The 26,094-nt window shown below is 42.7% G+C and overlaps 2 protein-coding genes across 3 annotated transcripts in view; one reads left to right on the top strand and one right to left on the bottom strand.

Annotated features, from left to right (window-relative positions):
* rabl2 (RAB, member of RAS oncogene family-like 2) overlaps positions 1-26,094 on the bottom strand; it is a 321,019-nt gene that overhangs the window by 278,021 nt on the left and 16,904 nt on the right. The gene's annotated exons all lie outside the window — the stretch shown is intronic.
* shank3a (SH3 and multiple ankyrin repeat domains 3a) overlaps positions 1-26,094 on the top strand; it is a 273,592-nt gene that overhangs the window by 241,275 nt on the left and 6,223 nt on the right. Inside the window, exons 16-25 of one of the 2 annotated variants that reach the window (XM_072435296.1) lie at positions 4,665-4,740; positions 10,300-10,382; positions 14,126-14,250; positions 14,516-14,651; positions 16,280-16,360; positions 16,486-16,509; positions 17,153-17,280; positions 18,205-18,310; positions 18,773-19,299; positions 19,374-21,430. In XM_072435296.1, the coding sequence (XP_072291397.1) occupies positions 4,665-4,740; positions 10,300-10,382; positions 14,126-14,250; positions 14,516-14,651; positions 16,280-16,360; positions 16,486-16,509; positions 17,153-17,280; positions 18,205-18,310; positions 18,773-19,299; positions 19,374-21,430 (3,343 nt within the window). The remainder of the gene's footprint in view (positions 1-4,664; positions 4,741-10,299; positions 10,383-14,125; positions 14,251-14,515; positions 14,652-16,279; positions 16,361-16,485; positions 16,510-17,152; positions 17,281-18,204; positions 18,311-18,772; positions 19,300-19,373; positions 21,431-26,094) is intronic. The other variant, XM_072435297.1, reaches the window with a different exon arrangement.

Below are 26,094 nucleotides of genomic sequence, written 5' to 3'. Positions count from 1 at the left end.
CCTGTGATAGGGCTGGAGGATTTTAGAAAAAACATTTCTTTGTGATTTGTACTGACTTAAGTTGCAATTGTGATTTGATTTGCAATTCAGATTCCATGCAGTTTTTTCTTGCAAAAACATTGTGTTAAACTGAAAATGAAATCTAATCAGGTACAGAAAGTATACTTGTCCGGCCAATATGAAGAATTATTGTCGTATACCTCTTATAATACATTCCATACCTTTCTGTGGTAATACGGTATGTGATTTGGGTGTCAGTATATTGAGTAGAGGTAGTGCCAAAAAACTCTGAATACAGCCAAATCACTTCAAATACTACCACGTCAGTCTGAATACAGCCAAATCACTTCAAATACTACCACGTCAGTCTGAATACAGCCAAATCACTTCAAATACTACCACGTCAGTCTGAATACAGCCAAATCACTTCAAATACTACCACGTCAGTCTGAATACAGCCAAATCACTTCAAATACTACCACGTCAGTCTGAATACAGCCAAATCACTTCAAATACTACCACGTCAGTCTGAATACAGCCAAATCACTTCAAATACTACCACGTCAGTCTGAATACAGCCAAATCACTTCAAATACTACCACGTCAGTCTGAATACAGCCAAATCACTTCAAATACTACCACGTCAGTCTGAATACAGCCAAATCACTTCAAATACTACCACGTCAGTCTGAATACAGCCAAATCACTTCAAATACTACCACGTCAGTCTGAATACAGCCAAATCACTTCAAATACTACCACGTCAGTCTGAATACAGCCAAATCACTTCAAATACTACCACGTCATTCCATATACGTCTACATCACTTCATATACGTTTCTCTGGATACTGCCGCAATATTTCAAGTACTAACACTTTACTCCAAATACTGTCAAAACACACTCAAATACTTCTTTACTCTGAAAACTGCCAAAAAGCGACCACTTCTCTCCAAATGATTCCATCTGCTCTGACTTCATGACACAATGACGCTAAGATAGTACATTAGTTATTCAGTTTTCAGCATTCATACATTTTACAATTAATTTGTATTGTATAATTTGTATAATGTCATATTAGAACACTGGTAGTCATATTCGTCATGCAAACTTTAGAAGCTACAAAATGGAGTTTAAATGTATGCTGTAGTATATGTGAATGTTATTTTTTTGTACTGGTACTTGAACAATCACCTACATAATTATAATATAAAACACATTTGTTGCCGAGTAACTTTGAATATTGCGCTCTCCAGACCCACCAGGCATCAAAAGGATTATATTTTGTATCAATGCAGTTTTTCATTTTGTTTTCCCCTATGTATTTGTAGTACTATATGTGTATAAGTTAAGTTGATGAAGTGTCTTACTGTCCCGGGACCCAACAACACCATGGACCTCGCTCACAATAATTATGTTCAAATTTGACATGATGACTCATATCAACACAAGCTACCAAAAGGCTCCCAGTTTATCCACTAATTTATTAAAAAAACATATTTAATCTGCTTATTCGATACCACCATCTGATACAGTCATTCATTTCTATAAACCATGTAATCAGATTAGGGACATCCCATCCACTATCAATATGAATAATGTGGGACACTACTGCTGCACACTGAATAAAGTGTGTTCTTCTGTTCATCTGTTCAGCATGTGTAAATGTACTTTTTGCATATTATTTGATGAGAATACCATAAAATGCATTGGGAAAAACAAAGAATAAGACACATTAACATTCTAGAATCACATGTTAGACCATAACATGTTAACCCTAACCCTAACCCTTAACATGCAATCATTTAGTTTGTTTCAAAAAGAATATTATGGACATAAACACAAAATGGTGGTAAACACAGCCTTAAGATTGAGAAATTGTGGACACTGTTTGGCCATTTCACACATTTCCTTTGATTCTGTCAGGTTATGTCTGGTTTATTAATAAAGGGATTTTCATATCACAATCAGACAATCGTGCTTGTATAAAATAGCATTTATGGATTTTCTCTTAAATCCATAAATCCATGTTCTTTTTCCCCTCTGAGTTCAACAAGTGCATCCACCCTCAGTGAACGTAAAGTGAAAGCGCCTGGAGAGAGGGATCTTGTGGCACGAGGTCTTGTCCCGTTACATTATCTCCAACTCACGCTCAACTCAACATTTGCCAGTTACACAAGCGATTTTGATCAAGCTTTATTTTTATACATATATCTTGATGTCACATTAGTGTTTAACTTTGTTTTGTATGGTGCTTTTTCATGAGGTCCATATACAAAATACACTCATAAACTAAAATATTGGCTTATATGAATAGAAATTGGCTAGCAACTTTGACTTGACAGTGGCTATTAAGTAACATTAGGCCTCACCCTCTCCTTGTAGTACTGCAGTGTCGTCTGTAATACTGTAGTACTGCAGTGTCGTCTGTAATACTGTAGTACTGCAGTGTCGTCTGTAAGACTGTAGTACTGCAGTGTAGTCTGTAATACTGCAGTACTGCAGTGTAGTCTGTAATACTGTAGTACTGCAGTGTAGTCTGTAATACTGCAGTACTGCAGTGTCGTCTGTAATACTGTAGTACTGCAGTGTCGTCTGTAATACTGTAGTACTGCAGTGTAGTCTGTAAGACTGTAGTACTGCAGTGTAGTCTGTAATACTGTAGTACTGCAGTGTCGTCTGTAATACTGTAGTACTGCAGTGTCGTCTGTAATACTGTAGTACTGCAGTGTCGTCTGTAATACTGTAGTACTGCAGTGTAGTCTGTAAGACTGTAGTACTGCAGTGTAGTCTGTAATACTGTAGTACTGCAGTGTCGTCTGTAATACTGTAGTACTGCAGTGTCGTCTGTAATACTGTAGTACTGCAGTGTAGTCTGTAATACTGTAGTACTGCAGTGTCGTCTGTAATACTGTAGTACTGCAGTGTCGTCTGTAATACTGTAGTACTGCAGTGTAGTCTGTAATACTGTAGTACTGCAGTGCAGTCTGTAATACTGTAGTACTGCAGTGTAGTCTGTAATACTGCAGTACTGCAGTGTAGTCTGTAATACTGTAGTACTGCAGTGTAGTCTGTAATACTGCAGTACTGCAGTGTAGTCTGTAATACTGTAGTACTGCAGTGTAGTCTGTAATACTGTAGTACTGCAGTGTAGTCTGTAATACTGTAGTACTGCAGTGTAGTCTGTAATACTGTAGTACTGCAGTGTAGTCTGTAATACTGTAGTACTGCAGTGTAGTCTGTAATACTGTAGTACTGCAGTGTAGTCTGTAATACTGTAGTACTGCAGTGTCGTCTGTAATACTGTAGTACTGCAGTGTAGTCTGTAATACTGTAGTACTGCAGTGTAGTCTGTAATACTGTAGTACTGCAGTGTAGTCTGTAATACTGTAGTACTGCAGTGTAGTCTGTAATACTGTAGTACTGCAGTGTAGTCTGTAATACTGTAGTACTGCAGTGTAGTCTGTAATACTGTAGTACTGCAGTGTAGTCTGTAATACTGTAGTACTGCAGTGTAGTCTGTAATACTGTAGTACTGCAGTGTAGTCTGTAATACTGTAGTACTGCAGTGTAGTCTGTAATACTGTAGTACTGCAGTGTAGTCTGTAATACTGTAGTACTGCAGTGTAGTCTGTAATACTGTAGTACTGCAGTGTAGTCTGTAATACTGTAGTACTGCAGTGTAGTCTGTAATACTGTAGTACTGCAGTGTAGTCTGTAATACTGTAGTACTGCAGTGTAGTCTGTAATACTGTAGTACTGCAGTGTAGTCTGTAATACTGTAGTACTGCAGTGTAGTCTGTAATACTGTAGTACTGCAGTGTAGTCTGTAATACTGTAGTACTGCAGTGTAGTCTGTAATAAGTGGTGAGTAGGAATGGCTTCTCTGTGGTGGGTTAATTTCTGTCACGCTGTTGCAATTAGGCCTCAACACATGCTTTATTGAGCTGCTTCTGGTATGAAAACAGGTTTACACTAACTTTCAATTTCACATTCAATGTGATGGCATCAATTTAAAGAAAAATTAAATAACTTTTCATCGTCTTAGTTTTTGTTTTTATAAACATGTTCAATGTATCTTGTAATGTCCATCCATTCATTTTCTACCGCTTGTTCCCTTTTGGGGTCGCGGGTGACTGGAGCCTTTCCCAGTGACTTCGGGCCTTAGGCGGGGTACATCCTGGACAGTGGCCAACTTGTCGCAGGGCCTTGTAATGTACAGTGTCATTATCGAAAGTCTGTTCCACATCCACTGGACCTGTTTTAGTCAGCCACATGTACTCAAGTTTGTAGGATATTTCTGTGTATTCTTCAACATATTTCACTTCTACTCCACTGCACATACTTTGAACAAACAGCACTTGAGTAATATTTTGGATTACTAATTAGAAAGAAAAGCAAAGTAAATAATACATGTGGAAATTGGGGAAATGTCTTTTATTTTTTATTTTCATGTTTACAGCTTGAAAGTATAAGTATTACATTCTATTTAGTCTGCTTTCGTCTTACATCACCTCAGATGTTACACCCAGTGCTTAAGAATAATTTTATACTTTATGACTTTCACATAATTAGATGAGCAGATTACAGTATATAGTTATACTTCTACCTGATGCATATTGTGTTTTTGACAATGATTTAAGATTTTTGAACTTTGTTTTTCAGAAAGCCGAGAGGACCGGACTAAGAGACTGTTCAGACACTACACTGTGGGATCCTACGACAACTTCAACTCATACAGGTAAAAGAATACACAGGATGTACAACATTCACAGGCCTTTAAGTGTTTCTATGTCTTATTGAGCTGCTGCCATCTAAAGGCAATATGCTGTCACTGCACCCTCAGCATTGTTGTATTGTATATTATTATGTTTGTTTCGATGTGTGACCATCTGTTTTTTGTTGGGTTTTTAAAATTATTTTTGTATTTATTTATTACACATTAAAACAAAAGCATTATAGGACCAGAGAGATAAAACATTGTAAAAATGAAAATAATAATAATCTTATCTTTTTAATTTCCTCTAGCGTTTGAGGGTTCTTGTTTTCTGCACATTTAGCTTCCAAATGTTTTCTTTTTATTCATTTTTTCCAGCTGAGGCAAAAGCAATTGCCTTGCCCCTCAATATTGCCTTAGCTGCATCTCAAAGTATAAGTGAAGACATTTCACCATTAATGTTGAAATTATTATTATCTTCTCCATAAGTCTCAATGTCATTTGACTTCTTGTTTTTTAGACTGAGGGGCATCAAGTAGGCTAGCATTAGAGTGTATTTTTCACTTTCTGATAGACATGCTCACTTAGATCTATTGTATGTCCACCTTTTTGACCAATCTTGATTGAAAAAATAAAACAAAAGTCCATATTCTAGTATATAGCTTATGTGGATTGGAAAGATTTGTTCATTGGCAGACATTGGGATTCATCTAGCTCCAGATACTGATTAACCCTATATTATGCATTCATTTGTGAAATGTATTATTTATAGATCTCCCAGTGCTTTGTGAGTTTGAATCACGCAAGTTTCAGTCACCGCCACTGTCAAGGGTTCCCTCAGAGTGGTTTGCAAAGGGGAGCATATACATTTATCAAAGTAAACACACTTCCATTGATAGTTCCTTTGACCAATAAAATCCTTAAGGTAAAATCTGTATATGGCCACTGTTTGTCCCAGTATGAGGAATAGAAAAGTTTATTATAACGAAGTTTAGCTCATTTTTGATGTTCTAGGTTATTTAAATAGGATTTTTGTAGGTATATCATTTTCTCATTTTCATCAATCATATTTGTTAGTGTCTTTGTCCGCTTAATTGGGCTCAACTAGATTAAACTTCTCGTGTTACAAAACTCTCTGGTCGAGCTCAACACACAAACACAAAAACAACAGAACATAATAAAACAAATAAACTGCAAAACGAACTGATCCAGAAAGGATCAGGAGATTGAGGGAAAACAGTTTTATAGGTGGAAAAGGCCCTACGGTTATGGTTAGTAGAACATTTTCTCCTGGGTATTTACAAGCAAAAGGAGTAAAAAACCAGCCTACATTGGGCGTATACTCACATGTCGACCACATAGTCCCTTCCATTGAAAAAAGGAAATAAAAGGAAGAATGTCATGTTGTTTCAGGGATTTGGCAGCGTATTTGTGAATGCCGATGCCTCCTCTGTTTGCGTTTCTTGACCACTCTCGCAGAGTCGTCATTGGAGAATGAGACGTGGGGCTCGTTTGATCTGGTCTGGTCCGGGCGAAATGCTGCCATGATGTTTATCACTAAAGTTGGGGAACTTCACTACAATAGCTCTTGGACGCTGGTTCGGGGCCAATTTGGGATCCAAGGAGTGTGCGTGGTCAAGCTTTATTTTCCCAGCTTTTTTTGAAAGTTTCAGATGTTCAGGGACCCAAGCCTCCATATATTTGACCCCATATTTCCCTTCAGTGCCGTCTGGAAGACTGACAATCTGCAGATTGTGACTATGATTCTCGAGGTCGTCCACTTGATCCATCAAGCTGCTCACCTGGCCCTTGCATGGCATTAGTATTCAAAATCCAGACTTCGTGAAAGCTTCAGCATTATTTGTAGCGCTGATAGTAACTGTTTAATTTAGTGCTTGCTGCCATGGCCTGCACTTTCTGCTGCGACGCGCTCACTGTGTGCCGCCCGTTATGCCGGCTATCGGGCGTGTTATTATCTGCCGTCTGTCCACGCCTTCGTCGCACTTGTCCAGCTACAGCTGCAGGTGTTAATGTCCATCCAGAATGTATCAACAATGTACTTTTGCTAATTTATGGAATCAAGTCCCTGCCTATCAGCAACAAACCTACGTGCCTTACATTTAGCTGGTCCTGTGGCGTTGTTGAGTTTTATAGACTTTTGATGTTTTAATCTGGTTTAGCCATTATGGACAAGAAGGGCTTAGCTAAACGAACCTCGGAATACCACACTATCATCTTCAGGAAATGAGTGTCCAAGCTCACTTTATGTCTGCTCGCATGAAGAAATTAGTCACCTCTCCAGGTAGTGTGGGTAGTTTATTGTGCCAGTAAATAAATGCAAAATAAAACCGTTTCATTCCCACCATGCACCTGGACCCCAATTAGCTCCGCAGAAGCTCGAAGGGTTCAGGTCTGCATGAGCATGTGACAGCTGCACCTTTAAATGGCCTGTAATAGACAAAATAACAGTATTTTTATTGCAGTATGTACATCTCTCTCAATTTAAATTCATATCTTAAGAACTTCTTTTGTAGATAAATTGCCAGTGTAGATGGGATATGATTTACACTTTGATTATACAGGGTGCAAACACTTCCAATGTTATCTGTGGAATCTTTCATCTTCCTATGGAAATGCTGGTCTGCTTGTCAATCTGTTAGGTAGGATAAACAACTCAAATGTTTGTTCAAATGTTAAAATGCAATATTTGAGGCCAGAGAACAGAACAGTAAAGTGAATAAAGGCTGTAGTGAATGTTACAACCCTGTTCTGCAAGGATAGAGGGAAGTAACAAAACCAAGATGAAAATTGCCAAATAAATGTTTAGTAAACAGGAATGCAAAGGTTAATTAAAAGAAACACATACATGACTAAGAAAACTCAATAAAAATTAAAGTGTCTCTAAAACGCACAAGTCACACAAGCCTACTAAAACAAAGGCCCATAAACAGAATTAAAGTGACAACTTAAAAGGAGACACAAAACTAACGTGTCCTTAAATACTGGGAGGAGCTGCAGTTGGCGACTTTGAATTGATCCACCAACCAAAGGGAACAGGAAGCAGCAGCCAGCCATGAACAGGGACGTGGAGGGCTCCAATCACAGACACACACCCCATCGCTGCCATGTAGAGAAGGGGAACGTTTCAACACACAACAAGGAGAACAGCAGGCCAGGGACCATAACAGTGAGACTTGTGCATATCAATGAGAGAAGAAATAGAAAATAAAAACACACATTTGACCTGCCTTCACTGTAAGGTTTCTTGCATGTTTCACGGCATCAACAAGAGCAACAGCCCTGGTCTCTCTCCACAGCAGTGTGCTGCAAGTGAGCAATGCACGATCAATTAGGCAAGGCGAGTTTATTTGAGGAGAACATATTTCACTTTAAAATAAAAAGTCCAAGAAAGATACATTCAAATGGCAATGAACAAGACGTTGGCGGTGTTCATAGTCTGCTCGGTTTCATGCAGTGTCAACTGTACAAATCTGAGCTAGCTGCTAAGAAATTCCATTTGTTTCTGCGCAAAACCATCCACATAGTTACATTGTTTCCCTCATGCCAACATGGAAAACCAGGTCTGCGCGGATGGCGGGGGCGTGTCATCAAAAATGACGAAATGTTGCCATGTGGCCCCTTGCGGACCTCGCAGATGCGTCAAGCATAAACCTACCTTTGGCACAACGCTTTTTCGACATTTTGGGTGAATTGAGCAAAATTTGTTGCATGCAGCCATGATTTTATCATCATAGGCCCAAACTCCAAGTCCAAGTTTCCAAGCCCTGAGCTGTAAAATCTTACTAACGTGCAATGATAGAAAATGTCTCCATGTCTCCATTTAAGCTCCCTGTTTTAGCCCCTTTGCTTTTATCACAATCATTTTATTTGCCTATCAAATGCCCATTTAATTAGAAAGCCCAGGCCCACTATTTCTCCATGTCTTTATAATTATTTTGAATATTCCATTTACATTTTAACACATGAATTAAAGTCACATAGAATAATAAAAGAACTTGAAACATGACCCTTTTAGAGCCTAGATTTAATCCTCTTGTCTACGTGTCCAGCGCTGAGAATTCCCACAATTTTTCACGTCATTCCATCCCCTCCATGCAGCTTACATTCATGTCCCCATGTGTGCTGTAGATTTGCGCGCGGTCAAATGCGCGTCAAAGAAGTGTCAAAACGTCTAGATGTAGTTGACGTAATTGGCACGTGAATTAGCGCCAATCTTTGGGCGTCCAACGCCTGTCGTCTGCCACATTGTCACAGTTTTGTAACCCAGTGGTTCTCATTCTTGGGCCCTCCATGGGGGTCGTAAAATGATTTCAGGGAGTTCCCTGATAATATGAGGAAAATATTGGAAATTGATACAATACTCTTAAACAAGGCCACAATACAGCGGTAAATGTAGATTATTATTTGTTGACCTACCAAAGTCATTTTTATATGTCTAACATCAAAATGAAATCAAACATTAGACCCACGTCTACTTTATCACTTGGAATGCCAACAATTGTTATTTTGGGGGTCGTGGCTGAAAAAGCACTGGTCTAACCTAATAGAGGCAAATGTATGGATAAGTCTCTCCAAGTCTTGTCTAGACTCTTCATGTATGATCTAATATATTTGAACGATCTCTTTACATTTACATAGGAGTGTTAAAAGGATTGCAGTTCTATGTCTTAAAGATTCTGGATCAATTCTAAATCTCAATCTCTTTGTTTCTGCTGCCTTTAGTGTCTGTGTGTATTAGTATTAAATGCTTTAGTAACATGTGTTCAAAACAACATCACATTTTTATTAATTTATGTTTTGATTTGTTTTTGTTGTTTATTCGTTTGGATGACAAATCTTGCAGCACAACGTGTTACTAAAACATTTCTGCCGTCGACTCGTGAGAGTTACGTCAGGCCGGGGGCGAGACGGAGGAGAGATGAACGGCCTTTTACCACTACTTTTAATCACTATACTCTTTTACACAGTTGTTGTTGTTGTTGTTGTTGTTGTTGTTGTTGTTGTTGTTGTTGGCTGCGGAGAAAAGCTTAAAATCATTAGGAAATATGGATAGTTGTTAACTTTGACAAATAAGCCTACACAAGTTTAATCACTGTAATATGACAATTATCGGTCCTTGCAGAAATATTTCTTAAACCACATAAAATAGTAAATATCGCCAGAATAAAAAAAGGCTCCAGAACTTATTTGGTAATTGTTTTTGGAGAACCCAAAATTTGAATCGAATCATCTTAAATATTCACCATTGTCACATCTCCAATACACCAAAACCAATCAATCAAATCTAGGTTATCTATTAATCTGCTTTAATCCGCTTTGATTTGGCATTTTACACTTTGGTTTCACATAAAGCAACAGTGACCACTTTTACAACTTGGTGGTAAATGTTTCACAATTTATGCACTGTATTTTAAGCTGTATAATGTATATTGCCACGTACGGCATGCTTGTTTGGTTTAGTGATTACAGCAAAGACAGAGACAGTGTTCTAACCCAGTGTGCAAGTGTCTCTGCCCTTGTGCCTGTGAGCAATGATTGGACCTTTCTCTGTGTCTTTTACAGTGACTATATCATCGAGGAGAAGAACGCTGTTTTACAGAAGAAAGAGAATGAGGGCTTTGGCTTTGTCCTACGGGGAGCCAAAGGTACGACCCACACATAGTAACATCACTGCACACAGATGTGACCATAATGGTAGGAGGTAGCAACATCTGACTATTGGTAAATGCATTGGGTTTACACTGCTGTGGCAATGTAAAAAATCTTACAAGAACTACAATGGAGATGTTACTTTGCAATGATTTGCTATTACCGACATAATGTCTGTAATTGTTTGAATGATGAAAAGCAGTTTATTTCTTCCATGCATTGTCTAGTGTCTCCTCACAATATTGAATGCAAAATGTATAACTCCATAATAACACAATACTACTAGATTTAAATACCGTTGCATCACTACTTCATGAGCGAGGGAAGGATGGAACGTGAGATTGACAGGCGGATCGGTGCATCGGACTGTTGTGGTAAAGAAGGAGCTGAGTCGAAAGACAAAGCTCTCGATTTACCCATCACTCTACGTTCCTACCCTCACCTATGGTCATGAGCTTTGGGTAATGACCAAAAGGACAAGACCGCGGATACAAGCGGTCAAAATGAGTTTCCTCCGCCGGGTGGATGTGCGCTCCCTTAGAGATAGCGTAGCTCAGTCACACGGGCGGAGCTCGGAGTAGAGCCGCTGCTCCTCCAGCTGAGGTGGCTCTGGCATAATAATGTTCCGACTGCCTCCTGGGCGCCTCCCTGGGGAGGTGTTTCGGGCATGTCCCACCGAGAAGAGGCCCTGGGGAAGACCCAGAACACGCTGGAGGGACTATGTCTCTCAGCTTGCCTGGGAACGCTTCGGGATCCCCTCACAGGTGTTGGAAGAAATGTCTGGGGAGAAGGAAGTCTGGGAGTCCCTGCTTAGACTGCTGCTCCCGTGACCCAGCCCCGGATAAGCGGAAGTAGAGATACTTTGCAAATGGTTACCAAACTTGTGTAAAAGGACTATTGATTTGCACTGCTTTTGTGGTGTCTCTTCTCATTTGTTTTGCCTGGGACGACTCAACAGGCCTGAACGTATATTTTGTTGGAGTGCGAATCAACACAAGCAACTTTGGTCAACCCTCCGCATGTGTGTCCCATCTGCTCCACACAGCCTGCTCCCACTGTCTCCCCCTGCCCTCTCCCTCACAGCATCCCCTGTCTGCCCTTGTTTGTTCCTGCTTGTCTTTTCCTCCATCTTAACCTCAGCCTCCATCAATTACCCTGGCTAAACACTTTTACCCTCCCCTTACCACCGCGCTGAACTCAAATCACCTCCTCACCGTCTCCATCACCGCTAATACATTTTCTCGGAGCATGTGCCAGCTTCCAGCCCGTCCGCCCGCCTGCCTGCCTAGGTTTGTTACCATGGCGACCGCTCCCAGGCACCACGCCAATAGTCTGAGCGTGCTGCGTGCTCCATCACTGGCGTTGGATCTGGACGCTGCTTCTTTACTCTGTGTGTCTTCAAAGCCCGCTGCCCGTAAACTCACAGTGGTTCACTTAGAGTAGTTCTGAGGAGCTTTTGTGTCAGAGAGAAGGTTAGACCCGTTCCAGAAGTAAATGGACAGTAAAGTCGACACTTAACAAAGTCTGTCCTTATGTGAGCCATAATGGACCAATGTCATTATTGTCACAGTATTAACCTCATGGGTCTTTACAGTAGTCATTACAATATTATGGGAGGAAGCACAGTATTGTAAACGCTGTACTAAAAAGTCACAGATTTGCCTTCTGTAATATTGCAAAAGAGTAAATATGTTTCATAACACTATTTTCTGTTGCCTCAAAGGATCATGGTTTATCTTTGGTCTACATGAGGCATGTTTCCAATACTTTGAAGCAGATCGGTACAGTCTAAAATGTTCTCCACTGTCTTAAGTGAACTATACCAACCAAATTAAGCAAGCTCTAGCTTCCAAATCCGCCGGGCTCACTTTGGATTCTAAAATGCTTTAGCGTGAGATGATTGGATAATAGAGAATACAGACAACAAAAAGCAGATACAGTATAAATAAATAAACCAGCAGTACTTAGTCACGTCTCACTGCTCCACAAACATTTCAGATGAATTGTTTGAGATCGGCCTTATGGATAAAAGTATTATTCATGTACGATATTAGCATTTGTGTGACGTCAACTGCTCAGAACCCCTGCCTCTGGACCCAAATAATGCATTCTGCCATGAAAAGAAATCTGCATCCAAAGATGCATCTGCCAAATGTCTGAAATGGTTGGATACTGTAAACCACTGTGACATGAGATCCACACCTCTGTGGACTCTATGCCCGGGCTGGATGGATGTTATGGTGTATGAAGTAATATGTGACTGTACCTTCCTACTTGTGTGCCCTGGTACAGCGGAGGGAAGCAAGCTTTTTCCTAAGATGCTCCTGCAGCTTGGAACTCCCTTCAGTCAGAGTTTAAATTGCATGAAATGTTTTCGATGAGGGGTTTTGGCTTGATTTTAAATTTGAAAAAAATGGTGCAAGCGGTAGAAAATGGATGGATGGATGGTGTTGGCTGTGCTCCTAAATGTAGATTGTGTTCTATTTTCTTAAAAGTCTCTTGAATCTGTTGCTGTTATATTTTCACTCTTGAAAATGAGGTCTCATCTCAATGGATTCTCATCTGGTAAATAATCTTAACTATGACCTGTCAGGTAGTTGAACATTTCATAAAGGCTTGACCTACCTTAATTTCTGTTTCTGTTATGTTAAGGAATGTTGTTTTATTTTGTAAAATAAAACAAAATTTTATTTTACAAAAATAGTTCTATAGGATTCAGTTTTAGGCTAGGTTTGTATGCTTTGTCCAACACAGGGAAAGGTGTGAACCCTGCAGCACTGACAGTGTGACACTGACTTTGAACTCAGTGACTGTAAACAGTGAAAGTAGTGAATGAAAGTCAGTTGAGGAGTGGAGTCAGCTGGGCTGATAACAACACATGTCGTGGTGTAGAAAAAACACGAGCTACAACTTCTCTCATGCACAAAGCGGAGCTATTTTTTAGTTGGACCAAGAAGTAAACTAAAGACGATCCTCGCAGTCCGACCCGGTTAGTGTCAAGCGTGTTCAGCGCTGATTAGGGATGCTTCACTCACGCTGCGGTGAAAACCTTTAGATGACTAGTTTGATTTAATGTGAGAAGCCTGTAGCCCCTCTCCCGTGTTGTGCAGCTGGTACAAATGGTTTTGCTGAAATATCTCTCCTATAAAAGAAGCCTGTCACAACCCCAGCAGGGGCCGGGGGTCTTTTAATTGTGTGGTGATGCCCCTTTAAACTGGTGCTTGTGGTGCGACGGTCTCTCTCAGCTCGCTGCTTACCTGCTACCATTCTCCACTACGCTACATTTAACCACATCACCATAGACCCCTATCATACACAAACACACACAAACAATCTGCCTTTATCTGAGGTTCCTGGATCTGTTCTGGCATCCTTCAGACTAGTTAGTTTTCTGTTAAGATTTCTGGCGTGTCGCAGCCCAGAGCTGGGTTGTGACAAACCCAAAACCATCCAATTCTGGTTTGTCTGTGCCGGTCAATATGCTTTCCCTCTTCTCAGCCACCTCAGCTGCTATGCCTCTCACTCCATGCGTTCTCCATCAAAACTTCAGCACTATGCAGGGATGTTTCATCAAAATGTTACAGCGATATTTCAGTTTCATATCATCACACAAAATCATACCGTATCACAGTGAAAAGTATGATATATTTTTTTATAATAATTGTTCCAGGACTAACTATTATTTATTGAAAATGAACTCCCTGTAAAACTTGTATATGTGTCTATCTTTCCATTTTAGCTGAAACTCCCATTGAAGAATTTAGCCCGACCCCAGCATTTCCTGCCCTGCAATACCTGGAGTCAGTGGACGTGGAGGGAGTGGCCTGGAGGGCTACTCTGCGAACCGGAGACTTTCTTATTGAGGTCAAACTTTTTTTTATCAAAAATAAAAATTCCCATTTTTTGAATTATAACGTTACACTTTGCAATCTTGAAGAACGTGTTACATGTAGCTGAATGTTTTTTTTGGCTTGCTGTATGATGAGACAATTTTAGCCCTTCAAAATACTCAACTGGATTGAAAGAAATGGAAAAACTATCAACTATGGTCCATTAAGGTTGCACTTCCTGCTGTGTGTGGCCCTGCTTTGCATGAATAAGCTGAGCTTTGTGTGTATTTGTGCTGCAGGTTAATGGGGTGAACGTGGTGAAGGTTGGTCATAAGCAGGTGGTGTCTCTGATCCGTCAGGGGGGCAACAGACTCTTGATGAAGGTGGTCTCTGTCACACGCAAGCCCGAGTCTGATGAAGTGGTGCGCAAGAAAGGTAAGGCTTTAATTTAGACCAAAAGCAACTTGGTGGAACATACAAGTTTCTTAAATGATGGCGTTTCTTCTTTGTTCAATGCTTAGTCAATGCTCTACATTTTGAATACTCTACATTTTCTCGACTTGCTATGGAACAAAAGGCTGGTGTTGCATAATAGGGTATTTACGGTGAAGTGTAGTGTTTGTTAAAATATATACAAAGGGCCAATTGGCAGCAACATCCATATGAATGCATGAGCCAAAACACTTAATTAAGGTAAAGAAAGGGACTGTGTTGGGCACATGTATAATCTCCTCTTCTCTGGGGTCAGTACCCCGCTGCAAAAGATTTTATTTGCATTTTCCCCTCTAATGCTAACGTAGAGAGTAGAAACTTGTCTGAAGCTCCTTTCATACTGTGCAGAAGAGCTGTAGTCGGATGAAAGTGCTGCAGAAGATACAGGCAGTGTTGCCTTTGGTGCGGCGCTGGGGCAGTGGTTTAAACTTCTTCCGCTCTGGTACTGGTCGGCTCGTCTCCACTGGGACTTAGTCTGCATATTGTGGCACACCTTTCCTCAAACACACACACACCACAGACTCGCTGCACCGCGCCAGGCCTCACTACTGCCTTCGTTGCCATGGCGACTACACTCCACGTTTGAATTAAGCATTACATTACTGCATCTCCCATTCGATTCTCCGTTGTTTTCCCTCTCCACGCCTCTATCCTACTGTAACACCATCTGCAGACGGGAGCTAATGATGCGCTTTCACACGGACTTTACCTGACAGTGGATCTATTCTCTGAAGAACACCACCGCCGCAAGATAGTGTGCCGTTTTGTGGGATAGTTTTTTTTACATGCTGGACCTTTACCGTTTAGCTGTGTAGTGCGATTCGTAATGTTGGACTCTCAGCTTTCTTTCGACATGCGCGCTTTCTGTTCACATTGGCTGCATTTGCACTAGTTTTAGTTTTTTTATTGTAACTTTGGGGTATCTTTTTATCTTTGCCATACTATTGGAAAAATAGTATGACTATTTAATTGCAATAGGTGTTAAGCATTACAAGATTCAAGACTTGCAGCATGTTAACAATATGAGATTGTATTGTATAATAGGGCTGCACAATATTGGAAAAGATTGCAATATGGCTGTTAATTACTGCAATGTCGATATTGCAATTGCAATATTCTAATATCCTTTTCAACGAAAATGTGCATGACTAATGCAAAGGTGTTTAAGGAAATAATAATTACAATATGCTTTTTCAATTAAAAACACAAATTTTCAATAAAAAAACCTTACGTTTCTGTCAGGTTTAGAACCCTGGTGTTACTAGCTATCGCAATACTGCAATATATTGTGCAGCCCTATAAATTTGACGTGGCATAAAATACCAAAATCTAGCCATGTTATCAGCCAATTGGTGGTAGAAGTTTTGACCTGGACAAAAAGATACCAAATAACATGAAGAAGTTGGGCTCTAACAAAGTGCTGGCTAAACGTGAGCCACTGAACGCGGCGGTCCACCTCAGGACGCTGAAGCAGGGATGGAGTGGGCACCTGGGGGACGCAAAGAGGGCCCTGAGCCGCAGAGCCAAAGGATTTACCACCTCCTCCTCAACCCCCTGCCTTGTGTCCACAGCCCCGCCCCCGCCCAAGAGGTCCCCCAGCACCACCCTGACGCTGCGCTCCAAGTCCATGACGGCGGAGCTGGAGGAGCTGGGTAAGTATCGAGCTGGTTCTACTCTTCTAACCTCTGTCCTCGCCATTCTGTGCTTTACAATTCTGTTGGCTTTTTCTGGCCCTTTTCAAATCTTTTCTGTCTCTTATCTTATATTTCTCGCCAAGCTTCTGCTCGGAGGAGAAGAGGAGGTGAGTTTGAGGCAAGAAATTAGTACTTTTAAATTTGATGATGCGATACATGGTTTACAAAATAATGAGCGTATCATATCCACTGACATATTTTTAAGAGCTTGTAAGCATGTAAGCATAATAATATTTTCCAATGAAGACAGCATTGCTCTGGAAATCCTTGTTATCACTACCCCACATACACACATTTTGTAATTGGTGATACACATATTCAGCAGCATCCTGTCACCAGCTGGATACAAAAGTCAGAAATCTGCTCCAGACCACATGCGTTTGTTGACAGAGAATTGGCTGTGGATGGCTTGATTAAAATCACCCAAGCTCATCATTGACAATTAAAAATGACTGAATCTCAATGTGTATTAAATTTGATTCATTGCAGAGCCTTAGTAGCATTGCATTGATGAAATAAAGTTTAAAAAAAAAACAGAACATGGAATTTCTTTTTGCCATCCATGTGCCCAGTAACTCCTAGCTTCATTTTCTTTATTCCAAAGCCACAATATTATGCAACTTTGCTAATGATGTGTGCCTGTTTTTGATTGAGCTGTGATTACTGCTCTTCATTGTTGGTAATGTAATTAATGGTGACACAGCGCTTGAGTCTTGAGTATTTAGTTGTGGCTCATTTCCCCCTCCACAGAGAGGCTGGATGAGATGCTGGCGTCACAGGAGTCCATGTTGCACTCTCAGCCCCTGGAGGCCGACTACAGAGCAGCCACGGTCAAACAGAGGCCCAGCAGCAGGAGGATCACGCCCGCCGAGATCAGCGTGAGCGCTCAACACATACAGGGCTTTATAGAGTGAGGGGAACTTTACTGAAGAAAAACAGAAAGGTGTATGCCGTTCTTATAACAAGGACATTCTTGTAGGAGAGACTTGGGGCAACTCAATACAGGCATCATTATTTTTTTCAATCTGTGTTTTTTGGTCAGTTTACTCTCTCAACATATTAACTTTCATGTAGAAACTACAAACTGTCTTCAAATTGATTTCCTTATTTAGTTTAATCTACTTGTATCTATAGAATTATATGGGACATTGTAACTTAAAATAACCTGGCCAGTCAGATGAATTCTCATGATATTTTTTGAGTTCAATAACTCTTGAGAATCCATCTAATCCATCTCTCACTGTTGGGATTGTGCCGCCACCAGTGTGGCTGACCAATCACAACAAAGCATTATGGTTTGGGCCGAAGTCAACGGAATGAACCTAAACAAACATGTCGACACCATTAGCAGATGATAATTTGTTTTTTTAAAACGTGTACATGGAAGTGCTCTGTGCATTTGAGGACGAGGAAGTCTGTGCTTTTCTCTAACTGGATTTAACAATGGTTTGATTTCTCGGCTTGTTCTGCTGTTGTGATGCTTCGACCATTCAGCTTCAAATATGGAACATGATGGCATGTTCCACCTTTTCCCGACAGTTGTTGATGAGAGACTTTTTAGACTGATAAATGGGTCCAGAGAGAGACGAAAAATATTACGTCTTTTCAGCTTCAACCTATTTTTAGATGATCCCTAAAAAATACCTCCTCTGTAGACATAGACAGTGGTGGCAAAGGGAAGGAGGAAAATTGGTATTTACGGACACAGACTGTGCAGGTTGTGATAGGCTGACTGTGACACGAGGTGTACTGGAAGTGGAAGTCTTCATCTTTGATTTTTATTATATTCTGGTGTATTTCAGTCGTTGTTTGAGAGACAAGGGATGACCTTCCATGGAGCCCTTCACCCCAGCATGGACCGAGGCCATATACCATTACCAAAGGGGATGTCCAGGACTAAATCTTTTGGTAAACCAACCGCTTTAAAGCTACTGTCTGTGTAGTTAAAAGTCCCTGTGTCTTTCATTGCACATTAACCAGTCCACTTTATTTAGATAGCACATTTCATGAACTGAAACATTTCCGATGTGCTGCAGAGAAAACCATTAAAAATGAACAAATAAACTCTAAATTGCTCTAACAGTCCTTTTGAAAAATAAAATCCTAAAACATTAAGTACTCTAACATAATAATTAGTAGCTAAAACAAATGTGTTGTCTCTGACAAAAAAAATAAATAAATAAATAATTAATGTTAATTTATTGTTCTAATGTTCTAATGTAGTCATATTATAGACTTTAGTTTTCACTTTCAGTGTTTTAGGTTTTGTTTTTGAGAACCAGTAAATGGAGACACATTTTTGCATTTTAGTTTGAGTGAAGTAAAAATGTTGATTTTAAAAATGTGTTCAGTTGAGTTCTTGTTTCCCAGGGGCGTCTGAAGAGGACCGCCTGTCTGCCCTGGCTGGAGAGCACCGCTTTCCTCGCAGCTCCTCCATGACCGACAGCCTCCGGGACCATTCTCATCCACACAGCATACCTCCACCCCCACAGACTGCCCCTCCTCCCCCGCCATATTACCTGGACACAGGGCCTCCTCCAGCCTTCTGCCCCCCACCCCCACCCTCCAGAACTCAGAGCCAGGGCCATGAGACAGGGGGCCGCTCCAGCTTTAAGCCCTCCAGTTTAGACCTGCCCTACGAGGCCGCTCAGAGGCAGGCCACGCACCTGGAGAGGCAGAAGAAGGCTCGCTCTATGATCATCCTTCAGGACTCGTCTCATCTCCCTGTAGAACCCACAGAGATCCCACGGCCATCGGCTGCCACTCCACCAGAGCGCATCAAAAGAAAAGGCCGCATTATTGATAACCCCTACGCCAACGTGGGACAGTTCAGCATTGGTCTGTATGCACCCACCAAGCCTCAAAGAAAGAAGAGTCCCCTAGTCAAGCAACTGCAGGTACCTCTTTGTCGCAGCATTTATCTTTGATGTATAACATATGATTGCAGAACACATCTGTGATTTTTTTCCAGGTTGAAGATGCACAAGAAAAGGCTAGTTTGGCCCTGGCATCTGCCCATTCTCGAGAGACATCCCCCTCAGGACGACCGCCTCTTGCTCATGGCCACTCACACACCAGTCGTGTGGACTACTACCAGCAGCAGTTAATGGCTGAAAGAGAGAGTCTGCGTGCCCAGGGAGAGATAATGTTTAAGGGGAAGGGACCTTTTGCCGCTGCAATAGCCGGAGCAGTGAAGGACCGCGAGCGCCGCCTAGAGGAGCGCAGGAAATCCACTGTCTTCCTTTCTGTTGGGACAATGGAGGGGGCCGCCAGCACCAACCCAGAGAACCCCTCCCTCACTCAATCTCACTCCATAGATGAACGACTGCTCTCGCGGGAGCTGGGCCAACTGCCTCCCCCTGCCCTGGCACTAAGCCCCTCACCAAGTGGGACTACCTTTATCCATCCACTTACAGGAAAGCCCTTGGACCCCAACTCACCACTGGCTCTTGCGCTGGCCGCAAGGGAGAGGGCCCTGACATCCCAGAGCCAGTCCCCTACTGGCAGCCCAGAGCCAAGGACTAAACTGGAGCGGGCCGGCCAGGGCATTATGTTGTTTGATACTCAGACCAAAGAGTCTTCTCTTAGAGACGGGGCATCCGCATCCCCACCTTTCTCTCCGAAAAGCACCAAGGCAGCAGGGTATGGAGTTGGACCTTCTCCCGGTCCAGTTCTCCTTCCCCAGCCCACAAAACAGTGGGTGACATCACCATCACCCATATCATTCCGACAAGATGTGGACAGCAGAGTAGAAGAGAGGAAGGAGGATAAGAGGATGGATGATAAGAAGACCATGTTGATCAGTATTATGGACACATCACAACAGAAGACCGCTGGGCTGGTCATGGTCCATGCCACCAGTAATGGTCAGAAAGTGGAAGGAGGCATAGAGACAGAGCGAGGGAAAGTCAGCACACCCACAGAGCTCATCAAAGCTGTGGCCATACGGGCCAAGTCCCCCAGCCCAACTGTGTCTCAGCTCCAAGCCCAGGCACTGGCCACACGTCCAGCCAGCCCTGCACAAGAGAAGAGCCTTCCTCTGGGAAGCTCTGAGGAGGATGCAGACCCATACACCGTGAACCTGCCCCCCGCCATGCTGACCTCCAGTGATGAGGAGACCAGAGAAGAACTTCGAAAGATTGGCTTTGTCCCTCCACCGGATGAGTTTGCAAATGGGCTGCTTGCACAGGGGGCCAAAGCTGTGAGCATCCCCATTATCCCTGCATCTCTGACCTCCACAACATGCACCACTTCTACAATTACAGCCAGCCAGCCTCAGCCCCCACCTCCCCCAAGTGCAGCTGCTGTCTCAGGGAAGCCCTCGGACCCTTTGGAGCCCCCCCCAGTGGCTGAGTCTGGCTCTGCGGCGGACTCGGGTGTGGAAGAAGCCGATACCCGCAGTTCGAGTGAGAAAGAGCGGGACCACCACCTGGAGACCACCAGCACTGTCTCCACCGTCTCCAGTATGTCTACGCTGTCCTCAGAGAGCGGAGAGCCAGCTGACACACACACCACACACACCTCCTACGCCGACGGACAGACCTTTGTACTGGACAAGCCGCCAGTGCCTCCCAAGCCCCGCCTCAAGTCCCAGGTGGGAGGAGCTAAAGGGTCGGTCACCTTCAGGGACCCTCTGCTGAAGCAGAGCTCTGACAGTGAGCTGTTGTCCCAGCAGCAGGCCGCGGCCCTGGCTGCGGCGGCTGCTGGTGGGGTTGGACTGCCCCATGGTGGATCAGCATCAGTGACCGGACTGTCCTCCAGCAAGCCGCGCTACCTCTTCCAACGGAGGTCCAAGCTCTGGGGAGACCCAGTGGAGCCTCGAGGCCCTGGAGTGGGCCTGGCTCTTGGGAGTTTGGGTAATCTGGGTGGGCTGGGCCTGGGCCTGGGTGCAGACGAGAGCAGACCATCTGTCATGGGCGAGTTGAGCTCACGCCTGCAACAGCTGAACAAGGACACCCGCTCCCTGGGAGAAGAACCACTGGGAGCATCCCTGGATCCTGGGAGGAAGTCACCAGTAACAGGTGCCAGGTAAGACTAACGCCTCGCTCAGACTGCACGCAGAGAGCAACTGTCACTGCTGTGTTGGACCAGGATTCTTGTGGAGTGCAGCTCCGACTGCACACACAGCAACTGCTGTGCTCCTCACTAAACCACGTCTTCACACAGTAACCGACCATGTATAAGGAGTACTTTGGAGGAGCCGCAGTACTCTAAGGCTAATCTGAGCTACTCTCATTACTTTTAATGCTTTAGAATTCTTGCTTTCTCTGGACTGCATCTGCTCCACGTGCAGTCTGAGCCAGAGGTGACACCACTGCTCTCCAAATAATTCTATGAATATGAGATTGAAAGGAAAAGAACAACTTTTGTGATAAATGTGGTGCAGATTTAACTCTGATACATTATTCAGTTTCTTTGCTCTTCAGAGGAAGTTATTGTCAGAGGTTAAAAAACATGTAGTGTCTTCATGTAAAATGTGACCGTTTTAAATAATGCAGCGACGTCCTCTGCAGCAAGGAATGGTAATGAGGCTTCTGCGTATGCACTGGGGCTCGGCCTGTCCTAATGTACTGTAGTGTTTGTTTGTGCTAATCTGTTTCACTATGGGAAAGTACCACACTATTATTAGAATGACTTAACATGGAGCAGAATATGGAGGCGCATAAGCACAGCGCTGTGATGTTTTCACACTCTACAATGAAGTCTTTATATTTCTACAGATGTGAGGAGCCAGAAGACAGTAAACCTTAAGGTTATTTTCACTAGGGTAAACTACAGCTTTATTTTCTTTGTTTTCCTTCCAAACCTGCAAACTAATCCAATTCACTTTAACACAGACTTTTCCTCTAATGTGCTTTTAAATTTGAAATTGATTTCGTACCATGTTTGCATCTCTGGATTCAGTTTGAAATCAGAGATTACATTGTATATAGGCTTACAGTGTGTGTGTAAATCCTGGTTGTGTTGTGTACACGTGTACTGTGTACACACTTTTTAACTAAGTGTAATATGTATCTGCAGATGCAAACACGGTGAGAAATGGCTCTGAAAGCATGTGTCATCCTCAGTCTGTCTGTTGACTCCATCAGATTCTCCCTCAGCCTTTCCTACAGATTGTGTCCCAAATGCTTGTTCAAACCCTGCATAACCGGGACATATCCCAGGGCTCCCATTGGCTGAAAAGATTTAAAACACACTTTTTCCTCATCACAGTAGTAGAAATGTCAGTCAAACTTTTCAAACACTGTGTTTGAACAAGGTTGTGATGCTGAACTATCATAGTGTGACACAACTGTTAAAACTTGCGTGTCTCCATGGAGATGGATATGTCTAATACTAGTGTGGGATATTTCAGGCAAAGCAATAACATCTCCATGGAGACAAGCAGTTGCCAGACACTCCACAAGAAAAGCTTGTGCACCTTTAAGTGATATTGAATGTAAGTTATCTTTTGACAGCTGAAAAATCCATCTCTCCATGTAATTAAGACCTAATCACACGGAGTCTTGAAGTGTCGTTGTGGTGTAGAAAAGTTTAGTCTCTTGGGAGATTTCCAGTAGTGATGTGTGTATCGATACCAGTTCTAATGTTTGGTATTTATGATACTGCTCTAAAAGTCATGAAGCTACATCATAAAACACACAACGACATGACAAACTGTAGAACTACTTTTACACTCTTATATTTAAAGACACATGGCATTTCAGTTGTTTGGACACAAAAGTATTGGACAACTTTATTGAGCATAGTTGTTACAATGTGTGTAAAAGGTTGTCATTAAAATACCCTACAAATGGGAATTGTTCATACACATGGCCATGTGTATATATAGTACGTATGTGAAGAACTTCAAATACAGGTTGGTATTTCACAGTGGTCGTGATGAGAGCAGGAGGTGCAGTGTGGCCCTCTCTCTGCTGACACTCTGATCCTCGGTCCATCCCACTTCATCCCTGCTTACATTTAATGGCACATAATCAACTTTGAGAGCGTTTAACCATGTTACCATGTAGTTCTGTGACACTGTTTCACACATGCACGTTTAAAGACAGTTGGGATTTCCTTGTTCTGTGTAGAATAAGAGGTTGTATGAACTGGAACCAGCAAGTGACCCAACCCAGACTCATCCTGACCATTTCAGCCTGTAACTCTCCTTCAGCAGCTCCACAGTCCCGTCCACTTCAAAGCCTGCTCAGGTCCCAGAAGTAGATCTCCCACTATTCTTTTCCCATAGAAAAAAAAAATATTCAAACATTAAATGTTTAAAGGCAGACAGAGGCTAAGCAGTTCTGTGGTTACATGGATATGGGCTAAATGGTTTGCTTCAGAAACATTGTTTTTTTAATTACCACAAAGCTGATTAGCCCCCAGCAAGATCCACAGGGATATGTTTCCCTCTGAAAAGTTTGTGGAGAAAATGACTGGGATGTTGCCCATGGTTACGTTGAGCTGCATAAAGCATGTCACGTTTTACTCTCGAGCTCCCACTGTTGTCAGCAAAGTGTCTGCTCCAGACGCTGGAAGTGAAAGTGCATATGTATATTACATATACAGTACATTATTAAACTAAGTGTGAACAACGCATCCTCAGCCCTCTTTAAAGGTCATTAGAGGCAGAGCGTTAGAGTCAGAGCATTAGAGGCAGAGCCTTAGAGGCAGAACGTTAGAGGCAGAACTTTAGAGGCAGAACTTTAGAGGCAGAACTTTAGAGGCAGAGCGTTAGAGGCAGAACTTTAGAGGCAGAACTTTAGAGGCAGAACTTTAGAGGCAGAACTTTAGAGGCAGAGCATTAGAGGCAGAACGTTAGAGGCAGAGCGTTAGAGGCAGAGCGTTAGAGGCAGAACGTTAGAGGCAGAACTTTAGAGGCAGAACTTTAGAGGCAGAACTTTAGAGGCAGAACATTAGAGGCAGAACATTAGAGGCAGAACGTTAGAGGCAGAGCGTTAGAGGCAGAGCGTTAGAGGCAGAGCGTTAGAGGCAGAACGTTAGAGGCAGAACTTTAGAGGCAGAACTTTAGAGGCAGAACTTTAGAGGCAGAACTTTAGAGGCAGAACGTTAGAGGCAGAACTTTAGAGGCAGAGCGTTAGAGGCAGAACGTTAGAGGCAGAACGTTAGAGGCAGAGCGTTAGAGGCAGAGCGTTAGAGGCAGAACGTTAGAGGCAGAACTTTAGAGGCAGAACTTTAGAGGCAGAACTTTAGAGGCAGAACTTTAGAGGCAGAACGTTAGAGGCAGAACTTTAGAGGCAGAGCGTTAGAGGCAGAACGTTAGAGGCAGAACTTTAGAGGCAGAACTTTAGAGGCAGAGCGTTAGAGGCAGAACTTTAGAGGCAGAACTTTAGAGTCAGAACTTTAGAGTCAGAGCATTAGAGGCAGAACGTTAGAGGCAGAGCGTTAGAGGCAGAGCGTTAGAGGCAGAGCGTTAGAGGCAGAACGTTAGAGGCAGAACTTTAGAGGCAGAACTTTAGAGGCAGAACTTTAGAGGCAGAACATTAGAGGCAGAGCGTTAGAGGCAGAACTTTAGAGGCAGAACTTTAGAGGCAGAACTTTAGAGGCAGAACTTTAGAGGCAGAGCATTAGAGGCAGAACGTTAGAGGCAGAGCGTTAGAGGCAGAGCGTTAGAGGCAGAACGTTAGAGGCAGAACTTTAGAGGCAGAACTTTAGAGGCAGAACTTTAGAGGCAGAACTTTAGAGGCAGAACTTTAGAGGCAGAACGTTAGAGGCAGAACTTTAGAGGCAGAGCGTTAGAGGCAGAACGTTAGAGGCAGAACTTTAGAGGCAGAACTTTAGAGGCAGAGCGTTAGAGGCAGAACTTTAGAGGCAGAACTTTAGAGTCAGAACTTTAGAGTCAGAGCATTAGAGGCAGAACGTTAGAGGCAGAGCGTTAGAGGCAGAGCGTTAGAGGCAGAGCGTTAGAGGCAGAACGTTAGAGGCAGAACTTTAGAGGCAGAACTTTAGAGGCAGAACTTTAGAGGCAGAACATTAGAGGCAGAACATTAGAGGCAGAACATTAGAGGCAGAGCGTTAGAGGCAGAGCGTTAGAGGCAGAACGTTAGAGGCAGAACTTTAGAGGCAGAACTTTAGAGGCAGAACGTTAGAGGCAGAACATTAGAGGCAGAGCGTTAGAGGCAGAACTTTAGAGGCAGAACTTTAGAGGCAGAGCGTTAGAGGCAGAACTTTAGAGGCAGAACGTTAGAGGCAGAACTTTAGAGTCAGAGCATTAGAGGCAGAACGTTAGAGGCAGAACTTTAGAGTCAGAGCATTAGAGGCAGAACATTAGAGGCAGAACATTAGAGGCAGAACGTTAGAGGCAGAACGTTAGAGGCAGAACGTTAGAGGCAGAGCGTTAGAGGCAGAACTTTAGAGTCAGAGCATTAGAGGCAGAACGTTAGAGGCAGAACTTTAGAGGCAGAACTTCAGAGGCAGAACTTTAGAGGCAGAACTTTAGAGGCAGAGCGTTAGAGGCAGAGCGTTAGAGGCAGAACGTTAGAGGCAGAACTTTAGAGGCAGAACATTAGAGGCAGAACATTAGAGGCAGAACGTTAGAGGCAGAACGTTAGAGGCAGAACGTTAGAGGCAGAGCGTTAGAGGCAGAACTTTAGAGTCAGAGCATTAGAGGCAGAACGTTAGAGGCAGAACTTTAGAGGCAGAACATTAGAGGCAGAGCATTAGAGGCAGAACGTTAGAGGCAGAGC

The sequence above is a fragment of the Eucyclogobius newberryi genome, unplaced genomic scaffold (genome assembly GCF_026437365.1).
Source record: "Eucyclogobius newberryi isolate DKJ021-1_F unplaced genomic scaffold, fEucNew1.0.hap1 SCAF_7, whole genome shotgun sequence".
In the NCBI taxonomy this organism is placed as follows: domain Eukaryota; kingdom Metazoa; phylum Chordata; class Actinopteri; order Gobiiformes; family Gobiidae; genus Eucyclogobius; species Eucyclogobius newberryi.
Note: the sequence above shows the minus strand (reverse complement) of the source record. Positions and strands in the feature narration are given on the sequence as shown.